Source organism: Podarcis cretensis, assembly GCF_951804945.1.
Source record: "Podarcis cretensis genome assembly, chromosome: 9".
NCBI lineage: Eukaryota > Metazoa > Chordata > Lepidosauria > Squamata > Lacertidae > Podarcis > Podarcis cretensis.
Genome location: NC_137178.1, coordinates 29,002,176 through 29,024,479, shown reverse-complemented (window position 1 = coordinate 29,024,479; position 22,304 = coordinate 29,002,176). Strand labels below are relative to the sequence as shown.

Here is a 22,304-nt window from a genome sequence, read left to right as displayed (position 1 = left end):
GGTTGCACAATAAACTGACTTTAGAATTTCGTTCCCGTTCCACTAGGTGGCAACTCTACCTAATCAAACCAAAAAGGTTAACCCGAGTCACACATTTGTCTTGGATACTGCATAAACAGTTTCACAGCTGAGTTCTCATTTACAGACTTACATAAAATCACAGTTCTATGGAAAAAATGTATTACTACAGTAAATTAGGGTTTAAACCTGCAAAGCTGAACGTGAAAACTGACATGAACCCGCCAATGAAAATAAATATATAAAATAAAGGCAAGCATCCAATAAAATAATTACATATTTATCAAAAATAGTAGAAATACATTCCATCACTTAAAAAGACATTTAAAAGCTGGCTTTCAGGAACCAAAGTACAAGAAATTTTGAGTCCTTACAAGATGAGCTGAAATTTCATCAGATTTCATCATACACAACTAATCCATAACATCAGGTTTTTTAAAAAAATAAGCACACAAAATTCAAATGATCATGGGGGGGGAGAGAAAGGGAGTACAGCCTTTAGCCCCCACTCTGTTGTTTATGTGGATCAAAGCACCTGGCTGCAATAAAAGAGCAAATGAATTCATATTTACAAGCAGTATTTTAGAAGTAATTTCCTATTATTTTGGTATTATACATACTCATACTTACAGCACAATTCAGCCTGGCACCTTCTGAAGTCCCAACAGCTTCAACAGGAAATTCAGAATACCTGAATTTCTTCCACTAAATTGCTTCAGTTTAGTTGGACCATATTCTCAAGTGTTTTGAGCCTTCTGCAAGTAAATCTAAACTTTAATTTTTCAGCCAATGAATATGGTAAATTGTTATAGGTATTAGCAAGATTTAAACTTTTTTTCTTTTTTAAAAAGGCAGCCATCACCACCACTTTGCATCATTCCCTGATTACACACATATATGGACTATGTGCTGACATACAGATATGAGGTATCAACAGAATACTGATAATAGGTTCTCTGTGCTTCCTATCAATCATTAGTCTCAAAGTCAATCACCTCTTAAAAGAAAAATTAACATATTTGACACAAGTTGTTAATTAAAATGCCAAATATAATAGTTTCTGTTTACATCAGCACCAATTTTCTAGTATTGCAATGGGAACTAGAGTTGCATTTCATTAGCCTGAGAATAGTGTTTAGAGGAGGCAAGCAAGGATTTTTGTTCGGTTTATGAGTCAAGGTTAACAGTAAATAAAATGATTTGCAAATCGGGAAGACCGAGAGTTGATGAAAGCTCTTGAAACCACAACTGAAACCACTGAGAGGTGTTTCTGCTTTGATTTCAACTTTTGTGAATGAGATCTGTCACAAGCACTGGATGTTACTCATCAAGGAAGCTGATGTGCTCTAAATGGGCTGGCTCAAGCAGCATGTATATAAAAAAGAAAGAATACAGTCAGTACTAAAATTCTGGACTCAGTCGCTAATAAGGACAACCTCAGCAGAACGAAGACTTCAAACAAAGGAAAAGCAGTGGTATTAAGGCAGGGAAAGATTGAGACTTTGATACGTTCAACGAGGAGGAAAGCCACCCCGGTGGGTACCACCCCGTCCTCCCCGGAACCCTCCCCTTTCCCCCCGAAAATTTGTTCTGTTTCTCTCTCTGCCCCTTTCTCCTCGGCCAGCTGAAGTCCCGCCTCTTCCTCCACCCCTCGGTGCGCCACCGCCTCGGTCTTTTGGCGGCGGCGATTTAGGCCTGAGTCTCTCAATCTCTTCTGTACAGCCAGTTAGGTTGGAATTTGGAGCTGTGAAATAGGACGTATATGTTTCTGCGTTGAAGTTGCTGTTTGTGAGTGTGGGTCCCACAGTTAGCCAGCCTAAGAGGAGAAAGAAAAGCAGCAATCAGTGAGATGCGAGCAGAGTTCAGTGCCTTGGTTACTACCAGACTGGATTACTACTATAACTACATAAAGTTATAGATATTGTAGAAATGGAAGCAAACTATTGTTACACACACACAAAACCGCCCTACTAGGCTTGGTAATCAGATGCTAAAAGCAGAATCTGAACTCCCATTGCTGAAGTGCTGCTAGGGAGGTTCATAGACGAAGGTTAGATTACCTGCTCGGTGGAAAGAGAAGAGAGGCAGGCAAATACACCGCCACATTTGCAGAAGAAACTTTTGGGATTGATTAATTTCTAAGGTGGTCAAGAAAGAAGCAATAATTGGCCAGTATTCTTACACTTCCTTTCCTTTGTTTTTAGAATCCTTTCATCAGTTCTGCTTAGAAAGTGAGCTCTCAAGAAGTATGCATTTATCATTGTTAGAAAATGCATGATCCATGACTCGAGAGAGGAGAGCCTATAAATCGAACATTCTAGTGCCAGAACGAAACTCTCTACAATGCGGTAACCAAACAAGATATACTACGCACAAATCTTTATTCGTAAACTTTATTCACTGTTGTGATACTCAGCATTGGGGAAATCCTCCACTCACTCCAGTACTTAAGTGGAGAAATTTTGCACATAAAAGTTGCATGGTCTCTTTGTAAAAGGAATTCAATTTTTGCTCAGTTCCAGATGACATCAGTAGCTCTGGTTATTGCCCCCCCCCCCCCCATTTTATCCCCACTTATTTAACTGGGGAATATCTCAACAAAGGGTAGAAATGGGGAGCCCTAACCTAGGTTTCAGCACAACATGGCAACCCATGACAGTCTGCTGATATCAAAGGAGATGCATTTATTCTGATGCAAATGTTTAGGATCAGGGTAGGAGTATAAGGGCTAATAAGTTCCTCTTGTGGGAGAACATGTTTTCTCAAACTCAATCAACCAAACAGCTGGAATCAACCAGAATACCATTTAGTCACTGCCCTCTGCACCAAGACAGAATACACCGCATCTGAACTCTTCTAAGATCAACCCAACTATACATGAAAACAGTGGACCATTTCGCTGAATATTGTTTTCTCTCTGAGATTAGTCTTTGGAAAAAAAATGTTCAAAAAGGAGTTAGAATAAGAATCTGCATAACAATTATCTTTCCTTCATTAATAACAGAAATTACTTAGCATTTGTGCATTGAAGATCCCAGCACAAATAATTCTTCAATTCACATCTTACACTGCAGATAGCAGAACTCAGATTCTTGCATTCTCATTCTCATTTCCTCCCCACCCCCAAGTGCCTTAACTCTGAAATATTTATGTTCCCATCATGTTCTCAGTCCACTTTATTGAAAAAAAATAGTCTCTTCCCTATGAAAGCTCATGCCCTAATGAATCAGTTAGTCTAGGAGTATAAGTAGATTTTGTATTTGGCTGCAACAGATTAATGTAACTACTCTCTAAAGAGTTTCTTTCTCCCATTCATGCACACCATTAATCTTTATAAAAGGTCCACCTCTCCTGGAAAAACTTTGAAATAATGATTAAGCATCAGAATCAGACTAACACTAACCTGGTCGGATTGTGCTATCCCGGCCAAAGAGGTGAAGCCGTCGTCTTCCAAGGCAAAAATGTTCAATGATGTGAAATATTTCCACTGGTTTCTCTATATTGCCAATTTCAGGCTCTTCTGTGATAATTAAATCTATGTCGACATTAGCATGGATAAAGTCTCCATCCGTACTACGACGGACTGTTCCTTTAATGCCCATAAGGCAGTGTTCCTAGGTAGAACAAAACCAAAGAGAAAGTTTTTGGAAGTATATCAGACGCACACAAGAAAACGCCAACCCAGCAAATCCGCATGTCACATATATACAACTGCTTATGGGAGACAGAACACAGCATGCCACTTCTTTTGAAGATCCATCTAACTAGCCAGAGACCAAGACAATGAATGGAGAAATTCTACTTTCTCAGCCACAGATATCTTTTTAAAATTGAGCATCAAAAGCACGAAAATCATTATTCTAAAGAGCGTGACCAAGTCCTCAGAAAGTGTTTGTAAAGTGGAAGTGATTGTTATAAAAGTGTGCAAAGTGCACAACAGAGATATGTTATGAATAGCAAGGTTAAATCTGCCCCACATTATGGAAGATAAAAGATTGAGCAACTGAAGAAGCGTATTTTATGTATGCGACAACAGCAGCAAGAATACTCATTGCGAGGTACTGGAAGACACAAGATTTACCCACCCGGGAAGAATGGCAGATGAAGTTGATGGACTATATGGAACTGGTGGAAATGACTGGCAGAATCCGAGACCAGGGAGAAGAGTCGGTGGAGGAAGATTGGAAAAAATTTAAAGATTATTTACAGAAATACTGTAAAATTAAGGAGCTTTAGAAAAAAAGTGGAATAAAGTTATATGGCTTTGGCAGAAATGTTAGAAGGAACTAGGTATAGATAGATGGTTAATGCATTAAAGGGGGGGGGATTAGGTTACAATATGTTAAAATTAACTATAAGACAGAAAATAGATGAAGATGGAAAGGACTTGCTGAAATAGTTAATTGAAGTGGAATACAGAAAGGGAGGCGTTGAGGAAGTCAATGAAACAAGTGTATGAAAGTTAAGATCGAAAAGATTGGAAGTGTTTTTAATTGTTTTTGTTTCGTTTTGCTAATTTAATGTTTTATGTAGTGTTTTTGTTTTTTGTTTCTGTTTTTCTATGTTTAACTTTTCTTTTTTCTTTTTGTAATTTCCAAAATCTTAATAAATATTTTTTTTTTTTTTAAAAAAGCATATTTTATAAGCCCTCCTGAAGTGGTTACCAAAGCTGTCATCTTTCCCAGCACCTCTTATCACTAGTCAGTGCTCAGAGGATGGCTTTGCCTTCCACCTAAACTGACCTGCCTCTTCCAGTCCAAATCAAATGGAGTAGACAGGCACTATACAAAGAGCAGAGATGGCTTGTGTTCTGGGCACTGACTAGTGGCGCAAAGAAGAGCTGCAGGTGACCTGTATGCTCAGCACATATTTGCCTTACGCTGAGTTTTAATGCTGCTCTCAACTGCGATTTAACAGCTGTGTTTTTATTGACCATATAGATTGGTTGTGTTAGTATTATATAAGTCCTGTTGGCTGAAGGGCACAGAAAAAATATCTAAAATAAGAAAGTACTAGCACTGGAAAGGTACAGGACAGGGATATCAACTTGGATAAAGTATCGGGGTCCACGTAAGCCCTGTCCAGTGCAATCAACCACACACACACCCCATTTCAATGGCAATGACCATCAACTTTGGGGGTCCTAGCCCCCTCAAACATTTTATGGGGGGGCCAAAGGGACCTTGGGCCCTAGGAGTTGGCTCCTATGGTACAGGATGAGAAAGGAGGAGGTAGCTATGGTGATGAGAGCCGCAGAGATGGGCAGATGGAGGAAGCAGCATCAGCAATGCTCCCTCAGCAGCTCTCAGCTCAGGCAGAGTGTAGAGCAGGCCATAGGCAAACTCGGCCCTCCAGATGTTTTGGGACTACAACTCCCATCATCCCTGACCACTGGTCCTCTTAGCTAGGGATGATGGGAGTTGTAGTCCCAAAACATCTGGAGGGCCGAGTTTGCCTATGCCTGGTATAGAGGTTGGGGATCTTCTGTATGAATCTGCATCTCTCCCAAGCATGTTTCCCAACAGAAATATTCTCTGGAGTTCGCAGAAGGGATGGGGGATTTTCCCGTATGTCCACAGTTAAGTATAACATCCCTCTGAAAGAAACTGAAATTTTGGCTGACTGCCTAATAAGGTGAACTATGTGGGTCCTCAGATTTGCTCCTCTTTGATTAACCCCTGTCCTCCTAGTGTTAAGGCTGTGGATTCAATCAACAAGGTGCCGATCGGTTCTGTGTTTTACACAGTTACTTATTATTTTTAAAACAAAAAAAATCCTTCCAGTAGCACCTTAAAAACCAACTAAGTCAGTTCTTGGTATGAGCTTTCGTGTGCATGCACACTTCTTCAGATATTATTTTTATGCAGTGATATTTGCAATTATAGACAAAAATAAATAATTTCCAAAAAAACCCAAAACTAAACAGTGTCAGTTTTATGCAGCTTCTTTCCACAAATTCAAATGCCCAATAGAAGTTCATTGCAGTATGCTATGGAATCAGTACCAATTGACTTAGATAACCCCAAGAACTGCCCTGTGTCAATTAAATGGACGATGACACTCAATGTCTACTCTATTCTAATGTTAAAGATGAATGCAAGTGGCTGTTCACACAGATAGTCTACATAACTGATTTAAAATTACTTCAGGTTCTGCAGATTAATCTGGTTTTGAAGACCACCACCCAAATGGGCAATTTCCCCCAGATCATAAAATGCTGATTTACTGAAGTCGCCAGATGGTTTTCACAAAATTGCAGACATGAATGAATAATCATTTCCAGATCTCTGGCGCAAGCTGTAGGGGTTCACATTTTGAAAAAGCAGAGAAAGAAAAATGACCACTTGGACGAGTACTGCAATTCTCAAAACTTCAGTGTAACTGTCTCTGGTAAAACAGCACTGAGGTTTAAACAGATGAGGAACTTCTCTAAACTAGTGCTAGTGCTCCTACCTCAGTACTGAAAGCAACAAAGCAATACTCAAGGCACCCAAGGACACTAAAGCCGCTAATCGGGGAGAAAGAACCAGTCAGCATTGCATAAAAGCAGAATATAAGTAAATGTCCATTGTAGACATGAATCAACTTCTCATACTTTCATCATGTGTTATTTCTCATGAGTATTTCAAGACTTGTAGTGACCACATAGTTTAAGACACACACAGGGATAACAAAAAACTGCTTTAAGCTAAATATACAATTAAATACGACAAATTCAAGACACTTACTTTGTAAGATGCCATATAAAGTCCATAACAGGCTTCCTCAACCTCGGCCCTCCAGATGTTTTTGACCTACAACTCTATTGATCCCTAGCTAGCAGGACCAGTAGTCAGGGATGATGGGAACTGTAGTCTCAAAACATCCGGAGGGCTGAGGTTGAGGAAGCCTGGTCTATAATAACAACTAGTCACCAGGTATCCTTTAGCAAGTCACCGCAACCTACTCTCTAGCTTGGCTTAACATCTAGCCTGATGAAGAGTTTTGGATAACCTAAAAGCTTGTTCAAAATTTTGTGCATCTTGTTTAGCCACAAGAAACATATTCCTGACTGTGGACTTCATAGTTTTTTCTTAAGAATCAACATTTTTGTGGTCCTCTCCCCTTCATCACCACAGCACATAATGTATAACATGAAGAGTTAGGCTCCGTTCTCCTCCCACCCACCATTTCAGATCGAACTAGACAAGTGAGGAAATGCTGGTAGGATCGTTTTTGGAGAAACCTGTGCTATACAATTAAACAAATCTCTTGGCTGCTGCTGTAAATAACCTTAGTCATTCATCACAAAGAAATACAGTTGTTTGAGAAAGTACTACGAATACTTTCAAGCCCTTAATAGATTGCACCCATATGCAAATGAATGCATTCAATCACTTCTTTTCCTTCAGTCCTTCTCCAAGCTGCTGTATCATCTTTACAGACCGCAACCTCATCACAGTAGTGAGCCCATCTCAATTTACATAAAGTATTGTGTATATCAGGACACGGGTGGCGCTGTGGGTAAAACCTCAGCGCCTAGGACTTGCCGATCGTATGGTCGGCGGTTCGAATCCCCGCGGCGGGGTGCGCTCCCGCTGCTCGGTCCCAGAGCCTGCCAACCTAGCAGTTCGAAAGCACCCCTAAGTGCAAGTAGATAAATAGGTACCGCTTACTAGCGGGAAGGTAAACGGCGTTTCTGTGTGCTGCGCTGGCTCGCCAGAGCAGCTTCGTCACGCTGGCCATGTGACCCGGAAGTGTCTTCGGACAGCGCTGGCCTCCGGCCTCTTAAGTGAGATGGGCGCACAACACTAGAGTCGGACACGACTGGCCCGTACGGGCAGGGGTACCTTTACCTTTATGTGTATATCAATAATGCTCTGCAAATACTGAGTTAGACACAGACCTTAAAATGTGTTTAGTGACAGTTTCCTTGATGCTGCTATCATTAGGGAAACTAACAGAACAAATGTCATAGAGTAAACTACATACATATGCAACCAATTCCTGATACTGCTTGCTTCAGGAAAAGCAGCAATCTCAAGAAAGGGCAATTTGAGAGGAGAGGATATTGAACCACTCTCCAACTGCTGCCACCCAACATTGCTTTTATCTCGGGAAAGCAGCTATCAGGCTTTTGCTAAGCACATCTTAAATTTCTCCAGGTAATCCTACTGACATTTTTCCAAGGGTAGAAAGTCTTAAACAATTTAACTCTACACTAACTTATTTTTTCCGCTCTATCATTCTCAACGACATCCTATCAAACACAAAGCAATATCCAAGAAATCTGCTCTAGTAAGAGGCACAGTTGTCTTAAGGAACTGGTGTGGCTCCAGTTCTACAATGCATTTAGCATTGTAGGGTAGTGATAGCAATCCCAAAAGGCTCTTGAGAAAACCAAAAGAGAACCCCTTGCTACCAATATATTTTATTTACATTTCAATGTAGGAGTCTTAATAGTTGACAAAATGAAAGTCAATCACACTGCATTCCCATCTATAGCAACAGACTAGCACAAAGAAAACTATACAAGGCATTCTACCCCCTCTTCCATCATCTCCTGAAGGGTGACAGAAGGGTAAAGTATTTCTAAGACGCCTTATCCTATCTGATCTGCATTTCAATAAGAATGACTGAATAAGAGCGTTCAAAAGTTTCCCAAAAAGAACTTTATGAAGCTGTTAGATGAAGACAAGAGAGGGTTTCAATATTTACTCAGATGAAGCTAAGAGTCCACAAATGTTAAAAATTGGTCACTCATTTTCTAAAATCATTATCCGATAAACTTACATTTGAAAGCAAAAGAAATAAGCTGCTCTGTAACTCCTTTTCTAAAATTACAACAGCTACCAACAACAACAGAACATCTGGTGGTTTTTGTGGAACTACTAAATTAAGAGGAGATGAAGAAATTCAGACAAAGACGTACCTTTGTTCTTTGAAAGACAGCCTTAGGGTCCAGAGTCTTGGTCTTCCCAGGATTGTTTTTGTTGGTTTTAATCCAACAGATGTCTTCACATCTTCTATAGCCCCATTTACGCAAACACTGAAACATTTCAACAAAAGGGGAATAAAATTAGACAATCACTATGTACAATACACAGAAGTAGAATAATATATTTCACTTCTGGCATGCCTAAAAGCTTCTTCCTCTCCTGTACATTTTTCAGAATCAGATCAAATTCCAAATGTTAAAGCAAAAGCCACCTTGAAATTTCCACTGTGGTTATTCTAGCAACTCTACTAAATATTTATTTATGCAGCACATTATTTCATGTGAAGGAGTGTATGCTTAAACATTTGCCTACCATGGTGGAGATGCATTGGCATGACACTAAGCATACATACGGTGCGATCCTATGCATGGTTGCTTGGAAGCAAGTCCCATTGTGCTTAAAAGGGCATACACCCTTGAAAGCCTGTTCATGATTGCAGGCAGATACCTATATTGATAGAGGGAAGTATGGCCAGACAAGGTCTCAGATGTAGTGCTGGAAAGCCTCCAGTCAATTGTACTGGGGAATTTCAACATGTACACCAATCTAGGTCAGCTCAGGACTTCAATGGGTGCCATGACAACTATGAAGCTGTCAATACTTGCATTTGCTTGGCAGTTGATGCCATAGCTGGGATAGAACCTCTAACAGTGGTTTGAAAGACTATCTGGCCAGATATTGTGGCCCAGGGATGAGAACAAGGTACTTTAAGGGGTTTGACCAACCACATCTCTTGACCCTTGTGATTCTTGGCTGACAACAGCTCGCTAAAAGGGCTGACTAAACCAGCAGGTGATGATATCCAACTCTTCTCTCTATATACTATCTGAATCAGGAAAGGCTGTGCAGGTGCTGAACCACCGATAGACACAGTAATGGCCTGGGTGTAAGGGCCAAATACATCCATAATAGACCATCTTCCTAATTCCTGGATGTGTGAACCACCCACCAAACTGAAGCTGTTGGTGGGTGGTTCACACGTCCAGGAATTAGGAAGAAGGTCTATTATGGATGTAATTGCTTAAGAAGCAGTTATGTAGCTGGGCGGGTACTGCTTGATCCAGTTCTGTCACTTGAGGTCCAGATGACTGCAATGGCTAGTAGTGTCAATTTCCAGTTATAAATGATTTGCCACCTGTGGCCTTTCCTTGACTGAGACAGCCTGCCACAGTTCTCCGTGCCCTGGTAAGTTCCCGGTTAGTCTACTGTAATGCACTCTACCCTCAAGGATGATTCAGAAGCTGCAGCTTATACAGAATGTCCCTGCAAGAGTCATTATACAATACTGACACTTTGAGAGCCATTATGCAATACTGATTCTTCAGGTGTACCAACCTGATGGCGTACCAACCATCAATTTGCTATAAAAAAAACCCTATTCAGGGCATTACTTTAATGTGCAAAGCCTTAAATAACCTGGGACCCAAACTTGGAGAAGCGCATCTCCCTACACCTGCTGGCCTAGGTTTTGACTTCTTCAGGAAGGTCCCTTCTCATAGTGAAGCTTCTTGTGCAGTGACACAAAACACAGCATTGTCTGTGGTGGCACCCTGCAGGCGCAGCTCATTTCCACTGGAGATATGCTTCTCTCCTACAGTAAATGACATTCCAGGGTCAGAGCGAAATGCATTTTTTTTGCCTTGGCTTTTGGGGTAGGAGTGTAAAGTTCAGTGATCTGTATTTTTTATGTCTGGTGCTGATCTGCTAACCTGATTGTGTATTTGAATGCTGTTGGCTTTAATGTTGTTTTAGAAATGTTATTGAGTATGGAAGAGAGTTTTGTTTGTTTTTGCATACTGCCCTGTGATTCTAAGAAATGAATGGCTGCCTGAAACTGCATGTAATTGAAAACAATAACTGTTTTAAAGACCATGCATAAAATTGAACATGTTAGCTCCCTCTTAGCAAAGGTAGGCAGTGGAGTGGAGAAACATTATTGGTTTAATGAGAAGAATATTTAAGATACCAGTGCCCCCATGGCTCTTTCAATCAAAGGCATAGCAAACTGCCAGAAGAAGACACCCTAGTGCTGAAGAACTTAAGAGATACCAAAGCTACAAAGAGAAATATGATCTCTTGAAACAGTGCATGGTATTTTTCATTGGTGCCCATCTGGAAAATAAGGATTAACATTTGATTGATTTCATATCTGCCTCAGCCCATTATCTAGGGAAATAGTAAGAATTATTCTGCATTTAAAGTGACAAGAAACAGAGACAAAGTGATACTGTAAGGTTTGAGAAAGTATGTGGCCCAGTGTACTGGAGCAGGATCTTACCATTCTGCCAAGATCAAGGCCCTCTCCAGAACCACACCAGAGAAAGACAAAAGAACGCGGGGAAGCTAGCTCCTCTATATCTAGCTTCATAATCTAAAAAAGACAGAACAAAAAACATTTTAAGCAAATAGAGCAATACACACAACGGGCTCATGGAAAGCTAAAAATATAACAAGCATTCATCCTGTAAAGGTTTTTCCAAAAAGCAAACTCACTTCATCCCAATTCCAGCACTTCTCATTAGCTGTAATGCCAGTCTCCCTATAGTATTCTTCCAATGGCGGCTCCAAAAGAATCACATCAAACTTGAACTTGAGTTCACGCATATCAAAAGCCTCCAAGTCAGCTTGTAAATACCTATATTCACAGACAAAATACAATGTTGCTTGGATGAATTAGTGCAGGATTTTCCAATTAAGTTGAAAATTTCTCAGCAGTTACTGACAATGATACATATCTCACACAATGTTCATGGAATGAACAAAATATGTACAGATGAATGGTATTTCTGACTAAATATCTATTATTTACATACATGAAAAGTAACACGCAATCTCTGAGAACCCAATTCCTATGGTGAAGCTGCAAAAATTTTAATATTCTTGGTTTGAGTGAATCACTTCTAATTTGGAAAACCACAAACAATTGTTGACCACCAGACACCTCATTATATAGAAACTGATGTCTGAAATCAGGTCTGGCCACCAATATTCTATTAAATTTTACAAATATTGCTACAAAATTGCACCCCTAGGTAGATGAAAAATTAGGCTCAGAGCACTGTGGTTGTTTTTAAATCAGCACAACTTTAATTCTACTTAAAAGACTGATGTCCAACTTTACTTTAAAATTCTCTTCAAAGATTTTTCTAGGGCCTCTTCTTGGATAGTTATTGACCTACAAGCAAGGTAGCTTTTGAAAAAAGCACTGTCAGCAATCATAAAAATGATTATTACTACAGCTGGTTTATACAGTGTAACAGTCTCCTCTTTGATACAATTTTACTAACCAGTTTCAAACCACGATTGGTTCATAGCGCAAATAGAAGGGAGAATCGGGGGTTAGCTTTCATAAGCAACCATAGTCCTGGAGAAAATCTGATTTAAACACACTAATTAAGCCACCAGTTAATACGAAACAGGTAACTGGACAGAATCATATGAGTTGGAAGGAACTTCAGAGGTCATTCTGCCCAACCCCCCTGTCGATGCAGAAAGCCCACTACTACAGCATCCCTGATAGGTGACCTTCCAGCTTGCTTAAAAACCTGTAATGAAGAAGTACTTGCTTCAAGAGGCAGTGTATTCCACTGCATAAATTTCTTCCTAGCAGGTTAGTCTTTTTCATGTAATTTGAACCTGTTGGTTCAAGTCTTACACCCTGGAGTAACAGATAACAAATGCTTACAGGAAGCCCCAAAGCAGGATTCAAGTGCAATAACAACTTTCCCAGCAACTGGTATTGAGAGGCATACTGCCATCATGACTAGCAACCTCTGAGAGCTTTATCCTCCATACATTTAATCCTCTTTTCATGTCATTCTAGATCGGGGTGGGGCACCTTTGGCTCTGCAGATCCTGTAAACTACAACGCCCATCAGCCCTAGTAATCTTTGAAGTTCACCTTGCTTATTTCATAAATACAACCCAAAAATAAAACATGCAAATCTTAAACAGGTGCTGAAAGGGGTTTAGTTAGAAGTCTAACAATAACCAATGTTAAGCCAGTCTGAAGAACAGAATCCAGCTCATTTAATGTACTTACATAGGGGGAGTGTTTGATTTAGATATTAGCTCATCCTTCAGTCTGATAAGCTCTCGAAGCTTTGGATATTCTTCAAACCTGTCTGCTAAGCCTAAGAGAAAAACATGCCATTTTAATGCTACAGAATTACGTTTTCATAAACAGGTGGTCACAAGTGAAGAAGTTTAATTTGACACAGACTCTCTGGCACAAACACTTTCATTGAACTTGAGCTTGATGCCACGACTTAGTCAAGCATGCCATCTTTTGGGGCAGAATACCCTGCACTAATCCACCCTAGAACAGGAGGGGAACACACACACTGCTCTGTAAATGCAGCATCAGCTACTTTCCCCAACAACCATGTCAACCCTGCCAGTAGCCAGTAGCTGTGGAGATGACACTGAGATTTCCCCATGTCAGCCGGACACAGAAGAATCCAACCCATTTACACTAACAGGGATATACTCTGATTATGTCCTCCTACTCCTATGCCCCAGGCAACCTGCCAGAAATGTCATTTATTTATATATGAAGTGATAATCCACACTTTCATAATACAGCAGAATACAACATACAAGAATAGACTCAACTAAAATAAAAAGCATAATTAAAAACATCATTAAATGCTGAAAAGTCAAATTATGTGACATGTGAACCAGGCTAAGAAGTGTCTAAAGTCTTTTTACAGATGTTTGGTTGAAGCCTGCTATTTTTACTTTTAGGCATGGCTACCTGAAATCTAATTTTTGTATTACATAATTAGAGGAATTCAAACTTTTAAAACATATAAAAAAAACAATTTCTGCAAAAGAAATGCCATTGCATTTGGAAGATAGATCACAAATATTTGTGATTCAGCCAAGACAGGAAAAAGCAGTGATTCCTACCCTCTTCTCCATCCCTGCCCTCTGTACCATAAGTAAACTGGTATACAGCTAAACACCATTCAATAAAGCCTTCCACATAGACCACTAATTTTGCTGACACTACTCTCAAAGGCAGATCTGGAAACATCTGATATCCTGTTTTCTCAGGATAATAGTGAATAATAACTCCTCCAACTCTTGCATGCAGAAACCATATGGCAAACATGAAAAACCACTTCATAAATTCATTCATGTTATTCTGACATACCCACATCTCTGATGAAGTTCTGAGGCCTATGTCCAGTATCCACAAAGTGTTGGCAATAATCGTTATGAGGATTTAAGCTCTGGGTCCCCTATAGGAAGAAAAACACCCAAGAACATAGATTAGCAAAATGATGCACATCAGAGATACACTGGTTTTATCATGCCATTTGCACATGAAGGAACCCAACACTATGCACAGGGTTTGGCTCAATTATCTTGATATCGCTTGCAGACAAGTGATCCATTATCTCCCTGCTCGCTATTATCCTAACATGCTTCAATTCTAATGCACAGCGTATCCTGCTCATCCCTTTTTAATGACATGAGGCATATAGCAAATAGAACAGTATAACCACCATTTTAGGCAACCAACTTTGCCACCTTTCAACCTTGTCATCATTGTGCATAACAGAAGCTTCAATGTTGTGGAATGCTGCAGCTTTAGTGTTTAATGCTGGTCATAAGTATATCTAGGAGTATGCTTTTGTTTATTCAGTATTATTTATTTATTGAATTTATATACTGCCCTATACCCGCAGGTATAACAATCCTAAATTAAAGTCCTAAATTTGTATTTCCAGTTATTTCAGGTGCAATAATGATGTAAGAAAGGAGAACAATGGCAACACTGCAGTATATGAATTGGTTACCTTAAGAAAAGTACTGGAATCTTTGTAAATTTCCTCTTCATAAGGCAGGTTCTCTTCATCTTGTTGCAATTCTACTTCATCCTTTGGAAGAAAGCACATTTTATATGAATGTAGAGACAGGATGTTTCTCTTCTCATTATCCTTCCACTTCTGGATGAAAGAAGACTGTCTATGTGTATCTGAAGAAGTGTGCATGCACACGAAAGCTCATACCAAGAACTGACTTAGTTGGTCTTTAAGGTGCTACTGGAAGGAATTTTTTTTTGTTTTGACTATGGCAGACCAACACGGCTACCTATCCGTAATATGAACATTAGCTTCCTGCAACAGCAGATCATGAGTGGTTCCAATGACAGATGTTTTTTGGGGGCAGGGAGGAGAATAAAATCTAATGGTGCCAGAAAGGCCCCTCTCTGTCATTACTGAACCAATTACACCTTACAAATTACATTACAAACTAAACAATCTCCTATATTACACTATTATTTCACTAAAGAGGAAAGATAAGCTTTTTGATGTTGACTGGCTATATGTATATCATCATATAGTAGTATGCTGTTTAAGGCACCAAAATGGTTTCTCCATTGAGATAGCTATCAAACTATTTGTGCACCAGTATTAAAACAGGAACAGATCCAAAGACAATTCTTCAAGTCTTAAAAACCACTACATGATAAATTGCGGCCTTAATTATTAAAATACGTAACGTCAAGGTGCTTTGAAAAAGCAAACCTTATTATATTAATGTCTTGCAAAGTAATGTTTCAGACCTCTGCATTTCATATAACTCCATTAGAAAGAATGACAGACATATGCTGCTATTATAAGAAGAGGGATTACTGCGACACACTTTAACCTTATATTCTTCTATTTCTTCTTCATCAGCTTCTCCCTCATCTGGATATCTGCGTTTGGCATTTGGTGCAGATGTATCATAAGCGGCCCTGCAAATGTGGAAGAAAACAGTCTAGAACACATCTACCGTATTTTTCGCTCTATAACACGCACCTGACCATAACACGCACATCGTTTTTAGAGGAGGAAAACAAGGGTAAAAACATTATGAATGAAACAGTGGATGTATCATTTTTGTGCTTCATGCTGTGGCCACAGACATGTGATCTGATGGTGAATTTGGGGTGACCCAATGCAAAAATCCTGAGAATCCCTGTGGATCCATGCTTTGTAACCACGTTTTTGTACCATTGCAGCCCCAGGCAACAGTGGGTGCGTGATTTTTGGGGGGCAGGCTGTAGCCATGGACATGCTATGTGCTCTGATGGTGAATTTGGGCTGACCCAATGCAAAGATCCTGAGGATCCATGTGGATCCATGTTTTGTAACCACATTTTTGCACCATTGCAGCCCCAGGCAACAGTGGGTGCGTGATTTTTGGGGGGCAGGCTGTAACCATGGACATGCTATGTGATCTGATGGTGAATTTGGGGTGACCGAATGCAAAGATCCTGAGGATCCATGTAGATCCATGCTTTTTAACCACATTTTTGCACCATTGCAGCCCCAGGCAACAGTAGGTGCGTGATTTTTGGGGGGCAGGCTGTAGCCATGGACATGCTGTGTGATCTGATGGTGAATTTGGGCTGACCGAATGCAAAGATCCTGAGGATCCATGTGGATCCATGCTTTTTAACCACGTTTTTGTACCATTGCAGCCCCAGGCAACAGTGGGTGCGTGATTTTGGGGGGGCAGGCTGTAGCCATGGACATGCTATGTGATCTGATGGTGAATTTGGGCTGACCCAATGCAAAGATCCTGAGGATCCATGCTTTTTAACCACATTTTTGCACCATTGCAGCCCCAGGCAACAGTGGGTGCATGATTTTTGGGGGGCAGGCTATAGCCATGGACATGCTATGTGATCTGATGGTGAATTTGGGGTGACCCAATGCAAAGATCCTGAGGATCCATGTGGATCCATGCTTTTTAACCACATTTTAAGTGGGGAGGGAAGGAAAAACACAGAACGGACAAGGAGCACGAGAGGGGTGTGCAGAGAAGCAGCTGGCTAAGAATGCAGGAGAGGGGTATAACGGGAGGGAGGAAAGGAAGGCAAAAGTTTTCCCTCACCTACCCACCCAAGCCAGCCAGCATGCGCTCTCTCTCTCTCTCTCTCTCTCTCCCTCCTGCATGTTTTCAGCAGCACGAGACAACACTCTGCTTTCCCCTCTGCTTGCCTGGAGGGGAGGGGCTTTCCCTGCTCTTTGTTCCGTTTGGGCAAACACAGCAAGGAAACAGAGGTGGGTGAACAGTAAGACCCTGAGGCAGAATGCAGGAAAGCAGCCGCTTCCTCTTTTCAGGTTTCCCTTCTAGGAGACGCGCAATTTGATTTTTGCCTGCTTTTTTTTGCCTCCCCTCGCGCCATTTGGCTCCAGGGACCACACATTCGCTCAATAACACGCACAGACATTTCCCCTTCCTTTTTAGGAGAAAAAATCTGTGTGTTATAGAAGGAAAAATACGGTAATTAACATGATTTGAACAGCAGTTTCACTTATTTCTGGTTCTTATCTCATTGGATATGGCACCATCTTTACTTCTATGGCAAATCAGGACTCTCCCAGTTTAAAGCTTACTGGAGAAACAGTGGCATGGATTCGAAGATTAATTCACTTAAGGAAGTCCATGAAATAAACGTTCCCCAACCTCCACTCTGCAGGCCAGGAAAAGCCTCTCTAGAAGTGGGAAAGGCTCCTGAATAAGCTTATTTTCATATTATGTTGGACATCAGAAGTGCAAAGAAACTCCTGCTTGACATAAAGTCATACCCCAGATAAACTGTAAATTCAGGAACTATTAGACAGCTTACTAGAGACAATATATGCATTTACAAATAAGACCACAGTGATTAATATACTACTATTTGCCAAACTCTTTTGTCCTTTACAATGAAATGCATTTCCAGCTTTTTGCTGACAAACTCAGCAGTCTGCATTAGTCAAGATCAAAAAGAACTCAAGCTCCTTAGTGACACAGCAGTTGACACGATCTCCCTTCTCCCTCTGAACTGCTTACGGTATGAGAAATGCAACCAACCTCTTTTAGTACAAACCTGCATGCTTCCCTCGTTTCAGCGATTTCCCTCTGCTCATCCTTGCTATTCAATACTGCACCAATGCTATCAGCACTTTCAGCCCCAAGCTGGAAGAAAAGCAAAAAACGAAGAACACCATAAACAGCACACTTAGTACCCAACGAAAAAGCCAGAGATGAAAGGTTTGCTATAAACATAACACATTTTCACCATTTCCAGTGGCTTTGTTTGAATAATTAAACCCCACTGAATTCACCTCTGAATAAGTTGTGCTGAGTATGTAATGGTTCCAAGGGCACCTGAGCAAGCTTTATACCTGAGTAGGGTTTTTAACCTGCGTCTCCCATAAAGTCTTGCCTTCCCCAGCCTGGCTGCAGTCCCAAACACCTGGAGAGCTCTGGGCTGGGGGGGGGGCTGTCTTCCAACACAGGCTCTCTCAATGTACAGTGGTACCTCGGGTTAAGTACTTAATTCGTTCCAGAGGTCCATTCTTAACCTGAAACTGTTCTTAACCTAAACAGCTTACCTTTAGCTAATGGGGCCACCTGCTGCTGCCGTGCCACCGGAGCACGATTTCTGTTCTCATCCTGAAGCAAAGTTAATAACCCAAGGTACTATTTTCCCAATAGTGATGTATGGAAGTGAGAGCTGGACCATAAAGAAGGCTGACTGCTGAAGAATTGATGCTTTTGAATTATGGTGCTGGAGGAGACTCTTGAGAGTCCCATGGACTGCAAGAAGATCAAACCTATCCATTCTGAAGGAAATCAGCCCTGAGTGCTCACTGGAAGGACAGATTGTGAAGCTGAGGCTCCAATACTTTGGCCACCTCATGAGAAGAGAAGACTCCCTGGAAAAGACCCTGATGTTGGGAAAGATGGAGGGCACAAGGAGAAGGGGGCGACAGACGATGAGAGGGTTGGACAGTGTTCTCGAAGCTACCAACATGAGTTTGACCAAACTGCGGGAGGCAGTGGAAGACAGGAGTGCCTGGCGTGCTCTGGTCCATGGGGTCACGAAGAGTCGGACACGACTAAACAACAACAAAACTATTTCTGGGTTAGTGGAGTCTGTAACCTGAAGCGTATGTAACCCGAGGTACCACTGTATTGTATTATCACTTGGAAAAAAGCCCTGGAAAGCACACTGTTAACAGAAACTCTGAATTACTTGCTCCTTTAAAGGCAATAAAAACACCGCCGTCATTTATCATCATTATTTATAAATAACACCACCAAACAGATGTACCAGGAAACACACCACCCCTCCCAAAGGTCCCAGAGACAGGCGACTGAACTATTCCTGTACAGCCCCCTCGACCTCCCGCCCTCGTCTCCATGGCGACGGCAACCCCCCCCTCCCCACTAGGGGAGACTCGGGCTTTACGTCACAGCAGTGCGCTAATTATGAGACTCATTAGGAGACGGGAGACAAGCCACTCTGCCCCCACCCCACCCCGGGGAACACGCACGCGCCGTCGTCGCTCCCCGAAAGACAGCTGCCGCCTAGAGATAATCGACTCGGGTGTCCAAGCCGCCTCTACCTGCTGAGCGAGGAGCTGCCGGCGCAGTTTTTGCCGCTCTCTGATCTCCTGCAGGCGGCTGTTCATCCTCGTCCGACGGATTCGCGGGCGAAAGAACTGTCGTCGCCTACTTGGCGCCTACCTAAAACGACACTTCCGCCTTCCTCTATAGCCGGCACCATCGACGGTAAGGAGTTTTGCCAGTACTTTCGTAGGAATGAATGGAATATAATGTGCAGAAGTGAATGGAACCTGTGCGACCGCTCTCGTTCCGGTAGCTGTGAGCGGCCATTTTTGTTGAGGGCAAGCGGAAACGCGCTGGCTTGGCTGCTTTAGTGTGGGGTTTGCTTTGGTTTGCCTTTTAATTAACCGTTTCAGTGAAAGTTGCTAAAAAGCGCATTAGAAATATGCCACATAAACCAATCGATGCAAATTGTTGTTTCATTATTGAAAAAAATCAGGCAAACCGTTTATTTTTTGCAGACAAAAGCAGGTTCATTGTCATTCTTATTTTATTTTTTAAAACAAATATCTGTGTGTAATTGGCATATGGACGTTGTTGGTGTCTACCGCTTTCACCTTATTTTTGTATTTTTTGTGTGGTGTGCCTTTCACTACCTTGAATACAGCATCCATATGATGATGCAGCTGTGACACATCTTCCCCTGGCTTAATTGGAGTGTACTGTACAGGAGTCTTCCGCCTTTTCAGACCTGGGACCTGCCTTTAACCCAAACATGGATTTGAGGATTCATTTCTTAAATTTTCATAATGGTGATAGTACTGCTATTGTGACCTTGGACCAGGTTGTGGCTTAGTGGTGGGTCCAGGCCCAGCAGTTGAAGATCCCTACATACTACTGGGTGAATGTAAAGGTAAAAAGGTAAAGGTACCCCTGCCCGTACGGGCCAGTCTTGACAGACTCTGGGGTTGTGCGCCCATCTCACTTAAGAGGCCAGGGGCCAGCGCTGTCCGGAGACACTTCCGGGTCACGTGGCCAGTGTGACATCGCTGCTCTGGCGAGCCAGAGCCGCACACGGAAACGCCGTTTACCTTCCCGCTGGTAAGCGGTCCCTATTTATCTACTTGCACCCGGAGGTGCTTTCGAACTGCTAGGTTGGCAGGCGCTGGGACCGAGCAGCGGGAGCGCACCCCGCCGCAGGGATTCGAACCGCCGACCTTTCAATCGACAAGCCCTAGGCGCTGAGGCTTTAACCCACAGCGCCACCTGCGTCCATTCACCTGGGTGAATGTAGGCTTGCTTTATTGGGCTGTAGATGCACCATACATTTAAAGTGTATTGCTTTCTCCCTGCCCCACAGAGAATCCTGGAAACTAATTTAGCCATCACAGAGCTACGATTCCCAGGACTCTTAGCAGACTGTAGTTCACAGGGTTCTTTTTGCGGAAGTCATGTGGTTTAGATGTATGGTGTGTGCACAGCCAAATATACCATTATGAGGCAGGGTTGTTTCAAAAACCTTTGCTTCGCAGGTATAAGCAGGTTGACAGTATTTGGAAATAAGCTCCACTATGTTCATTGTTGTCATTCCTAGTGCTGTTTTCTACACCAATGGAAGCGAAAGCTTTTAAAAGACTCAATATGGAGTCCAAATGGCCAAAATATTGGGAAATTCTGGAACAAGAGGGAGACAAATTGAAATTGCAGAGCTTTGATAAATTAAAAAACAAAGTTCGGGATTGGCTTCATTATTGTCAGATAATGGAGGCTTATAAATTGGATGAAAAAATTGGACTCCAGGTGAAAAAATAGAAATTAGAAACAGAATTGTTAGAACCCAAAACTAAGTTTTTGTCAAAGATGTATAACTTGTTGCTGAAATGGAATACTCAGGATGAAACGGTGAAATCTGTAATGATTAAATGGGCACAGGATGTTGGACACAATATTATGTTTGCTGACTGGGAACAGTTATGGACCACCGGTTTGAAATTTACGGCATGTAATGCCTTAAGAGAGAATATTATGAAAATGATTTATAGGTGGTACATGACCCCAGTCAAGCTTGCAAAAATCTATCATTTGCCAGACAATAAATGTTGGAAATGTAAAGAGACTGAAGGTACATTCTTTCACCTTTGGTGGACGTGCCCAAGGGTTAAGGCTTTCTGGGAAATGATTTATAATGAAATGAAAAAGGTATTTAAGTATACCTTCTTGAAGAAACCAGAGGCCTTTCTCCTGGGCATGGTCGGCCAACTGGTGCCAAAGAAGGATAGAACTTTCTTTTTGTATGCGACAACAGCAGCAAGAATACTCATCGCAAAATATTGGAAGACACAAGATCTACCCACTTTGGAAGAATGGCAGATGAAGATGATTGATTACATGGGATTGGCAGAAATGACCGGCAGAATCCGAGACCAGGGAAAAGAGTCGGTGGAAGAAGACTGGAAGAAGTTTAAAGACTATTTGCAGAAACACTGTAAAATTAAGGAATGCTAGAGTGATGTTGGATAGCAACTAAGTGGTTTTCAGCTGTAATGCTTAAGAGATAGAAAATAAGGATTTGAAATAAGTAAAAGACTTAATGGTGAGGATTTGCTGAACAAACAATTTGAATTGGAATATAAGAAAGGGTGGTATGAGGAGGTCTGGAAAGTAAGGTAAAAGAAAATATGTAAATGGAATTTATACGTGTTCTTTTTGTTTTTCCTTGTTTTTAAATTGTTTTTAATTTTTGTATTTTTGTATTTCTGTTTTTTTTCTTTTTTCTGTTACAATGTATTAATCTTGAAAACTTTAATAAATATTCTAAAAAAAAAAAAAAAGTGCTGTTTTTCTAGAAAAAGAGGTGCCAGAATAATGGCAATGGTGCCCACCTGAGAGGTGAGTTCCGGCTGGAAAAAAGCCCTGGTTATTCCTATGTAAATTTGAAAAGTATTGTGTTGTAAAATTCTTCAT

The 22,304-nt window shown here is 41.3% G+C and overlaps 1 protein-coding gene across 3 annotated transcripts; it reads right to left on the bottom strand.

Annotated features, from left to right (window-relative positions):
* Nucleotides 1–282: 282 nt before the first annotated feature.
* On the bottom strand, nt 283–19,565 carry METTL14 (methyltransferase 14, N6-adenosine-methyltransferase non-catalytic subunit). 3 transcript variants are annotated; one of them, XM_079990283.1, is made up of 11 exons: nt 19,400–19,565; nt 17,875–17,963; nt 15,654–15,747; nt 14,804–14,884; nt 14,155–14,242; nt 13,039–13,129; nt 11,490–11,631; nt 11,275–11,367; nt 8,930–9,046; nt 3,422–3,632; nt 283–1,834 (listed from the first exon to the last, which is right to left on the bottom strand). In XM_079990283.1, the coding sequence occupies exons 1-11, from the start codon at nt 19,463–19,465 to the stop codon at nt 1,530–1,532; spliced, it is 1,377 nt and encodes a 458-aa protein (XP_079846409.1). In that variant the 5' UTR covers nt 19,466–19,565; the 3' UTR covers nt 283–1,529. The 3 variants fall into 3 exon arrangements, with proteins under 3 accessions (XP_079846409.1, XP_079846410.1, XP_079846411.1); XM_079990284.1 differs by having other exon boundaries at nt 15,660–15,747; XM_079990285.1 differs by lacking the exons at nt 15,654–15,747; nt 17,875–17,963; nt 19,400–19,565 and adding an exon at nt 15,113–15,581 and having other exon boundaries at nt 14,804–14,977.
* Nucleotides 19,566–22,304: the final 2,739 nt, after the last annotated feature.

Coding starts and splice junctions, on each gene's coding strand:
- METTL14 (XM_079990283.1), bottom strand. CDS start 19,465: ATGAACAGCCGCCTGCAGGAGATCAGAGAGCGGCAAAAACTGCGCCGG. Junction 17,964..19,399: donor GGCAGCTCCTCGCTCAGCAG/GTAGAGGCGGCT, acceptor CTTTTCTTCCAG/CTTGGGGCTGAAAGTGCTGA. Junction 11,368..11,489: donor AGTGCTGGAATTGGGATGAA/GTGAGTTTGCTT, acceptor TGTCTTTTTTAG/ATTATGAAGCTAGATATAGA.